The sequence below is a fragment of the Rhinolophus sinicus genome, chromosome 17, assembly GCF_057876585.1.
Source record: "Rhinolophus sinicus isolate RSI-liver-muscle chromosome 17, RSI-T2T, whole genome shotgun sequence".
Taxonomy (NCBI): domain Eukaryota; kingdom Metazoa; phylum Chordata; class Mammalia; order Chiroptera; family Rhinolophidae; genus Rhinolophus; species Rhinolophus sinicus.
In genome coordinates, this window is record NC_142517.1 from 293,884 (window position 1) to 303,531 (window position 9,648).

Below are 9,648 nucleotides of genomic sequence, written 5' to 3' on the forward strand. Positions count from 1 at the left end.
ACTGGTATGTACCCTCTGATCCGGAAAACAGAAGTCAAAATGGTTTTCCTCAGATCATCCTCCGGCAATAAGGTACTCCTCCAATACCCGAGTTAGAAACCTAAAAGGTCTGTAGCTGATAAAACAGCAAAGCAGTGGTTTTCAATTGGGAGGCTCCATCATTCCCCTAATGGAAACCCCTTTCAGATAAAGTACGACTGTGTTGTTTGGCATGGTTTTCTGATTGTAATTCAAATCTCACATGTATTTCTCCACCTGTATCAGTTTATTACTTTTAAAAAGAAATGCAATCACAACTAAACATCAAAAGTAACTTTCTGATGGCAGAAAACGTACCCTAGTTAAAGGAGGCCTAAAGAATAGCGGTGGGGTGTGGGGGAGAGCAGAGGTGAAGTACCTTCTAGGAGGTGACCCCGCATGCGCATCCAGGCACCCCCCACCAGCCACACTGCTGTCTCCCTCAGCTGGACTGTCACAGCTTCCCATCAAGTATCGCCAACTCTTAAGTCCCACTACGAAACTGAGTGCAAACAACGCCTTTTTCCTTTACAGATGCCATGAGCAGCAGAGTGAAGCCTGGAGTGCCAGAGCAAAGGCGGAGCCCAGGAACCCGAGTGCGGCAGTGGGCTCTGCAGCCCACCAGGCGTGAGGGTCCCTGCAAAGGATAATCTAAGGCCCTCTGTCACAGCGTGGCCGCAGACGAATGGGACCATATACACACCCACAACCATAAATAATACTTGTCATTATATTTCTACATAAAGCTGTAATTCCATTTCTTTTCACTGTTAAAAAATACAAAACAAAAAACCTGACACCTAATCATATGTGTCACTGGCAGACATCCTAAAAGACACGTAAGTAAAACCAAAATAACATGAACCTTTGTGCAAAATAACGCATGATTCTCAGTTTCCTCTTACAGGGACTTGGCCTTCTCAAGCACCGCATCAATACTGCGTGATCTGATCAATTTCTGTGCTTGTGGATAAGCAAACGTACAGCATCCTACTAACCAGGTACCCCATCAGCTGACGGCGTAAAACGCAATTTTATTTCAGTACTATACTAAGCTGAGCACAACAAGAAACGTCCATCTGCCAAAAGTCTAATTGATTCAAAAACCCAGAAGGAAAGAACCCCACACCACTGGGCCCCAGCCCCTCACATGACTTAGGACTTGGAATGAACGACCTTCCCTAAACTGAGAAAAGTCCATCCATCCTGGCAATCGGTGCCTCCACTAGAAACAGAATGCAGCTCCAGGCAAAGGACTCTGGGACAGGACCCCTCACCCACATCACTGGCCCCATGGCAGCATGCCCTCAGGGCTGGCAGGGGCACCACCACCGGCCTTCTGCTGATCCCTCCCTGACTGATCCTTCAGCACACAGGACAATGGCTGCCGCCAGGTCTCGTTCTCTCGGAGCCCAGCCGCCCCAGCAGAGACCCTCAACTCGCCCCCATCTTTAAAACAGGCGAGTGATCTCTCCCCAGCCAGGAGGGAAGGCAGCGGCACATTGAGTACGACGTTTCCTTCAAAACACACAAGGTGCTGGCAGGGAACAGGGAACCTGATGGCAGGGACGCGCCCACAGCACCTGAAGCCCCCTCCAGGCCGAGCCAGTCTATGGCGTCTGGCGTCCTGCTTGCCCAGCAGTTCTCCCTACAGCTGAGCCTGCAGGTGCTCCACAGGCAAGTTGGTCCCGTCCTTTACTCTGAGCTACATTTTGCAAAATCTTTGCAAGTCTGACTTCATTTCAAAGTGAAAAGCTAAAAAATAGATAAGCTTTAATTTAAAATAAAAGACTGCTGGGGCCGGCCCGGTGGCTCAGGCAGTTGGGGCTCCATGCTCCTGGCTCTGAGCGCTGCCGATTTGATTCCCACATGGGCCAGTGGGCTCTCAACCACAAAGTTGCCGGTTCAAATCCTCGAGTCCCGCAAGGGATGGGAGGCTCTGCCTCCTACAAATAAGACTGAACACAGCACCTTGAGTTGAGCTGCCATTGAGCTCCCAGATGGCTCAGTTGGTTGGAGCGTGTCCTCTCAACCACAAGGTTGCCAGTTGGACTCCGCAAAGGATGGTGGGCTGTGCCCCCTGCAACTAGCAACGGCAACTGGACCTGGATCTGAGCTGCACTGTCCACAACTAAGACTGAAAGGACAGCAACTTGACAACTTGACTTGGAGAAAAAAAAAAAGAAAAAAAAGGCCTGGAAGTGCACACTCTTCCCCAATAAAGTCCTATTCCCCTTCCCCAATTAAAAAAAAAAAAAAATCTTTGAAAGACTGCTGATTTGAAAGTAAAAGCAAAAAATTAGTTTTAATTATACTCTGAGCTTTTCTCCTCAAAGAGCCCAGGCAGGGACATACAGAGAAAAGCCACTGGGAGTGAATCCTCAGCCCTCTCAGTGTGGCTTCCATCATCTCAGCTGCCCAAGACATGGCTGCTGAGAACTGCTGCTCTAACCCAAGAGAAACATCTAGAAGACACTGACGAACAGGAACTGACATGGACCGCAAACCTGCCAGAGGACAGGGAGTGGAGGGAGAGCCAGTTGGGCACAAGCTGGCTCAAGGCGCGGCCACCTCAGTCTGGCCAGCTGCTCCCCAGGCAACGTGGGAGCACCATGGCTAGTCTTCCAATTTTCCAATTTTCCGAAAGAAGCATAATTCCACATTTGTAGGTAGTGTATCGTAAAAGTCACACGCTGGCAATCATTCCATTGTTTCCAATAAGGCAGGCCAGACACATCCTGATTTTGAGTCAAACTCTGCCTCAGCCGCCAGCTTCCCGCTCACCACAGCCAACACCTCACCTGAATGTGCCCAGCCGTACACAGCGGGGCGCTCACAGTTCAAGGCCCCTCTCATAACACACACGAAGCCCCAAGGAGAGCCCACCTACGGTCGGGAGACCACGCAAGGCCAACACCGCCAACGCCCACGTCACTCACCTGCCACACCTGCCCCGCAGCAGAGGGCGGCGTCTCCTCCACAAAGACCCCATTTCCACACGTTCACCCCTTCCCTCCTCCTCCCATGGTCAGAGGAAGGAAAAAGACAAAGAGTGACAAGCAGGTGGATCTGACAGGAGGTGAAGGCCTGTCATGGTGTAAGTGTCCCCAGACACGCCTGGCAGATGGCAAACGCACAGCTGGCCCCCAGGGACCACTTCGTGTCAGACGTCCCTTACCAGAGCGAGCACCCATACTGACAACGCCTCAGTCAATCTGAACTTCTCAGGAGCGTACAGAGATGAGCATGAGGAAAACCACAGATGTACACTCCCCTCTTGTAAACTAAAACACACCTGCCACACTTATGATGGGCAAACACTGAGCAAAGACCCCTTTTCGTAAATCATGCCAGCAAGAACCGACAGGCAAAGTACAGGCACGATGCTGAGAACATTCACCTGAGCTGCTCCTGCCCCCTCAGGGGGCTCACTGCACGATGAGCTTTGGCGAGCGTCCCCTGGGCCCACGCCTCCACCGTCCTCGCTGGCTACCGGGCTCGCCTCCTGGACAGGCGCATCGACAGCCGGGCCCGTCCTCTTCGCCGCCTTTTTCTTCGAATGCGCACGGTCACCTTTTGTTTTTCTCTGTCGGAAGTGAGCAAGCTGCGCAGAAACGTAGAGAAGTAGTAAAGGCAGAGGTAGGTGAGGAAAACGCAGCAGGACCACAGAGTCAGCAGGCTCGCAGGGGACATGGGGCTCGTCGCACACAGCCACACCTGGCCAGACGCACGGCACCCAACAGATCCCACCCCACACACAGTGCCTGCATTAATGCCTGTGACGCCGGGATCTACACTCAGAACTACACCCCTGGGGACTGTCAATTAATTACGCCTGTGAGCAGACCAGAGAGGGCAAGATGGCCCAGCGGCAGCACAGCTTTTCTAGCTCCTGGCAATTTACAGAAAAATAATATTTTAAAAATATACCTATTTAAAAGAACGATAGCTTAATCAAGCCATATTTAAGGTTTATATAAAAGCTAAATCTCTCCCCTTCTGCCCACATTTCTCCCCCAACGAAGGAAATATATAGCCTGGCCCAAACTTCCTAGCCATAGATTCTGAGACAAGGCACAGAAATAGCAAACAATTAATTAAGCCAGGTCAATCTAACATCCTCCGTTATGAAGTCAGATGTTCTAGTTTTCATGACACAGCTCACCAAAGCACCAGGGACCTCCACAGAGAGCCGCCCATCACGACGCACAACCCAGCTCTGTCCCATCTCTCCAATCCGGGGTTTCAGACTCTGCTTACGCTGCATCTCCCACTAACACTTCTTCAAAAGGTATCAGGTTTAACATCAACTTTTCTAATAGCAACTGTGGTCATAAAAGCAAACGCATTTAAGAAATGTTTGTGTAAATGATAATGAAAGGGTACACTGCATGAACACAGGATTACCCAAGGCCGTCCACTGGGAAAAACCACCTGTCAAAGACAGACACTGCCTTCAAAACCAGCCCCGCAGTCACTGCTCTCAGCTCCCACTCCCTCAAATCGACGTGTCTGACAGTTCCCTTCGGGCATCATGGTCCTCGTTTCTTGCCTGTGTTTGCCCGACAGGAAGCGTCTTGTTCCTTCTTGAGACGACGCCAATCGTCACCCTCCATGTTCCCTCAAGTATAATTACTCACGTGTACAAAGCATGGCAAGCTCGGGACACACACAGGGCTGAACCCAGGTCCAGTTTCAGCTCCCATGTATGTCACAGGCACATACATGGAAGGGGGAAAAAACAGGCCACCCACAGCCTCCCTATTCAAATCCCCATCAGAAGTTTCATCTTCAGAGGAAGCCTGCACGAGGCCAGTCTGTCCCCCGTCTGTCACCCCGCCATTGGACACGCTGTCCCAGCCAGGGGCTCACACCAGTCACCAACTGCTCTGAGCAGTTCCTTTAATGCAGTGGCTCCTCATGGGAAGGGGCCAGCACTGATCCATGTGAAATCCTGAGGTCTGAGCAGCCTGACCTCACGCAGCACCTTCCTGGGGCTCTCCGCTCAGTCGCTGGCACTGGAGGCTCTCATTCATTCACTGCTGGCAGAGGGTGTCACTCCCCACAGCCACACGGGGTAGGGCTGGAGCCACAGCCAAAGTGCTCCACTCTGCACCTAGAGCTGGGTCTATTCAGCATGCAGGTAATTCCCACAATACCTCCCCAAACAGCGAGTACCAGAACAGCTTCTGTGACAACCCTGGCAGAAGGGAGGTGACCAAAGCATGCCTGGAGACACCTGCCTCCAGGATCACTGGCTTACTGGCACATCCACAACCCAGGGATGTAGCCCCCATTCCAGGAGGCTCTGTCTGGGTGCCTGGAGCTTCCCTAGGAACACAGCATGGAGCAGGCTCCAGGGGGCTCCTCCACCCTCACCTGCTCAAGACGACCCACCTGGGTCTCAAACAGCAAGGAGGCCAGAACACAAGCTTCTGGACGCCGGGAGTATTAAGCAGGTGAGCGGGAGATATTCCGCAGTGTAAACAAGTCACGTGGCCGAGGAACAGCAGAGAACTTTTAATATTAAAAAATACTGCAGAATTCCAAGTAAAACAAAAATCTGCATGCAGTTTTAAAGGGACGGAAGCGAAGACGGAGCCTCCAGAGCGCGCCGGTGTCACCCAGCACCGCAGGGAACAGGCCCTAGAAGTCCTCCAGGAATCCTGAGCTCTGACAGGTAGAGCCACAGGTGTGCATGTGGGTGCAGGGGTGCGACGTCTGACTGTCCAGAACACGCGACGTGGGAACAGCGCCCTTCCCTTCACTTTCTACTGGCGTCCGAATGAGGGCAGACGGTCAGGGACGCAGCGCGCTCTTAAGCTACCACAGTCTTCTAGGGCGCCTCGGACTCCGGCCACTTCACAACCAGTAAAAGGGAGGCCGCCAAGCCAGCTTCCCTAGAAACACGGGAGGGCGGGACGGGGTCCAGACGGAGACGCCAGCCCACCGGCACGCCCTTCCCGGGCCCTGTCCCGAGCGCAGGCGCAGCCCTACGAGTGCCCACGAGCCCCACGAGCCTCCCAGGAAGGGGCCGCGAGTCGCCGACCGCAGATTGGCTGAGGCCGCGGCGTGGGCGGGTCCGGGCACACGGCGGCGGATTCAAGATGGCGGCGGCCAGGAGGCGGCTTCCAGGAGAGTCAGGGGCAAGGGCACGAGTGCGGCGGCGACCCCTGCCTGACCCTGTCCGCTCCTGAGAGGGACACTGGCGGGCACTGGAGCCGACCCTTACGAGTCCACACCGGCGCAAAAGAAGGAGGAGGAAGCGCTACCGTTTACCTTCGCTCTTCCCGCCTCCACCTTCCTACGCCGCTGCTCTTCCTCATCTTCTTCCATTTCCCTCCAGGACTCCTCGGGGGTCGTCCGCAAGGTGACCGGACAGACGCCTTCGCTCTATTTACACTCCCTCCCCCTCGCCCTCCCCCGAGACAACTGTCACGCAACCGTGGGCCCGCCCCACGTCCGGCCCAGTCCCCGGGCGTGTGCCGCCAACCCTGCCGCCAATCAGGGGCCAGGTTCCTGCCCTCGCGCATGCGCACACATGGTGGAACCGCCCGGGCGGAGCTCCGCTCCTGCCGGCCTCCGATTGGCGCTATGACGCTCCAATCAGCGGCGCGCGGTGACCTCGGACCTCTCTATGGTTGGTCGATTTTAAAGGGCCGAGGCACCGCCCCGTCTGCGCAGGCGTCCCCGCGGCGGTCCTGCTCCCGGAGCCCGGCCCCTTGGCCGGTAAGCGGGACTGGCCTCCGCTGCGGTGGCCAGCTCGCGTCTCACCCTGTGTGTGTCCCAGACCGCTCTCACCCTCCCTCCCCTCAGGGGGCTGAGCCCCGGTGACTCTGCCCCTCGACGCTGGGATGCCCTTTATTCATTTCACAGTCGCAGGCAGCCCGCAAGATCACTTGGATTCTTTCCCCTGCTGTGTGACTTCACTTCTGCCTCGTAGCCTGCGGCGCCTGGACGCGGGTAGCCCAAAGTGCAAGGGCAGCCAGTAACGAGTTTGATGGGAATCTGGGTCGGGACCCCCAGCTACACAGAGGCCACTGGGAGTGGCACCAGTCCTGGACTCATGTGTTCTTCCTACTGGGGACAGTGCCACATTGCGGTCTCAGTGTGTCTACTACCCCCAGCTCGCAGCTTCTGGGGGGTGCGGCATACGATTTGGCCACGGGGTCCCACAGTCCGAGGTCCACTCCAACGCCTCTGCCACAAAGCAGTCCCTGGACGGAACAGTGGTAGCAGGGACCCCATGCTGGTGTGGAGGTCTGCAAAGGGGCAGGCAGAGGCCCTGCAGGCAAGAAAGGCACACCCATACCTGGACTGGCATCTGTCCCTGTTAGGACAGCCTCTGGAAGCCCCGGATGGAAGGGGCGCCACAGGCTGACCTGCCAAGCGGCCTGTGGTCTTCCTGAGGAGAAAAATTTGGTGAGGATGCAATTTTAAACGAAACACTACTTGTACCCAGTCCTACATCACCAGAGAGAGAACGCTGGTTCAGTGAAAAGTGAAACCAGTTCTTCTCAAGTGGGAAAGGATTAAGGCTTTGACGTGTTTAGGTAAATCATTCCAGGAATTTATATTGCAAATGGTTATTAAAAAGGAATGTGCTGAGCAGCGGGATGGCTCAGTTGATTAGAGCGTGAGCTCTCAACAAGTGGGCTGCGCCCCCTGCAGCTATATTGAAAATGGTGACTGGACTTGGAGCTGATGGGCCCTGGAGAAACACACTGTTCCCCAATAAAAAGAAGTTTTTTAAAAAAGGGGCATGTGTTGTGTTTATCTGTTCAATATTGCTGTGAACCTAAAACTATCCAAAAAAATAAAGTCTATTAAAAACTTTTTTTAAAGGAATGTGACTTTGGTTAACAATTCCTGGTACGTGTGGGAATCTGAAGTCTCATGAAATCATTGTTTGTTCCTTAGCTTCAAATTTCACTTGAACCTGTTTGTCCACATAAGGAAACTGTGCAAGGTTTTTGTTCCTAGCCCACGGTTTTGATTAACAATCAAATGCTGGTGGTGTAATCAAGCTCACTGGAAGCTGATAAGCTCTGATTAATTGACATTAATACAAAGCATCTGACTTGTCTAGAGTAACTGTACCTGGGTGAGCGTTCCCAGCCAGGGCGGGCCGGGGGAACAGCGCCTCTCTCACCAAGTGGTGGTCTGGTCTAGTTAAATGTGCTTAAGGTTCTCGGTCTCGTTTTACTTTCTCTCATCGCTGTCAGTAACATCCCGTTTACCATGAAAAGGAAAACGAAAGCAGAGCCCTAAGTTAGGGTCTTTCTATAGGTCACACAACATTTCAGTTGCAGGATGAGAACACCAGAGTCCAGGCAGATGACGAGGACAGGGTGGGCGTCACCACCTCAGGGAGACACACAGAAACCACCTTGAGTTCTCTCTGTAAGAAGTATAAACGCCCCGAAACTCCACCGTGCTACAGATCTGGGCCGTTGAGAGCTGGGTAGGATGACAGTACTTCAAGTGGCCTACAACTAGAGAGGTGACATGAAAAACAAGATTGCGGTGGGCGACCTGTGTCACAGCAAACACACGGGGGAGTCTGGGTTCCCTCCATTTTTTTTTTTTTTTTAAGATTTTATTGGGGAAGGAGAACAGGACTTTATTGGGCAGCAGTGTTTACTTCGAGGATTTTTTCCAAGTCAAGTTGTTGTCCTTTCAATCTTATTTGCGGAGGGCGCAGCTCAGCTACAGGTCCAGTTGCCGTTGCTAGTTGTAGGGGGCACAGCCCACCATCCCTTGCGGGACTAGAGGAATTGAACTGGCAACCTTGTGGTTAAGAGCCCACTGGCCCACGTGGGAATTGAACCGGCAGCCTTCGGAGTTAGGAGCATGGAGCTCTAACAGCCTGAGCCACCGAGCCGGCCCAGATCTGGGGCGCATTTGAATACAGTTATCACGGGGTGTCCGGATGGCTTAGTTGGTTAGGCGCGAGCTCTCAACAAGAAGGTTGCGGGTTCCACTCCAGCATGAGATGGTGGGCTGCGCCCCCTGCAACTAAAGATTGAAAATGGCGACTGGACTTGGAGCTGAGCTGCGCCCCCCACAACTAGATTGAAGGACAATGACTTGACTTGGAGCTGATGGGCCCTGGAGAAAGACACTGTTCCCCAATATTCCCCTATAAAAATTAAATTTAAAAAAATGAATATAGTTATCACCACTCAGACATGGTCACGATGCTAAATTTTGTGATTTTACCACAGTATTTTAAGTTAATTAATTTTTAAAAGGGAATCTTGAGATGGGGAGATTATCCTGGATTATCTGGGTGGGCCCAGGGTAATCACAAGGGTCCTTCGGACCCGTCCAGAGAAAATAGGTATCGACCTAGATTTGAATATGCAGCACAACTGGTGTTTAAGACCCAAGGGAAATGGCGGCTGGATGGCTCAGTTGGTTAGAGCACGATGCTCATAAACACCACGGTTGCCGGTTCGATCCCCGCATGGGCCAGTGACCTGCGCGTTTCACAACTAGATGGAAACAACTACTTGACTTGGAGCTGATGGGTCCTGGAAAACACACTTAAATACATATATATTTAAAAGGTTTCTTTTAAAGGGGGGGGGGGGAATGGAACATTTGCAAGAAAGTAAACAACACGGG

The 9,648-nt window shown here is 53.0% G+C and overlaps 1 protein-coding gene across 14 annotated transcripts in view; it reads right to left on the reverse strand.

The window, feature by feature from the left end:
• Positions 1-6,524, reverse strand: part of PCNT (pericentrin) — a 111,758-nt gene extending 105,234 nt beyond the window's left edge. For 11 of the 14 annotated variants that reach the window (XR_012492119.2, XR_012492102.2, XR_012492108.2 and 8 more), the window contains exons 1-2: positions 6,298-6,524; positions 3,419-3,622 (exon numbers count right to left, since the gene is read on the reverse strand). Coding sequence is in view for 9 of the 14 variants with exons in the window: in XM_074319981.2 (XP_074176082.2) it covers positions 3,419-3,622; positions 6,298-6,354 (261 nt within the window). In the remaining 5 variants the exon portion in view is untranslated. Of the gene's footprint in view, positions 1-3,418; positions 3,623-5,415; positions 5,822-5,845; positions 5,919-6,297 lie in introns of those variants that run through there. The other 3 variants (XM_088794200.1, XM_088794199.1, XM_074320125.2) reach the window with 3 other exon arrangements.
• Between the last annotated feature and the right edge of the window lie 3,124 nt (positions 6,525-9,648).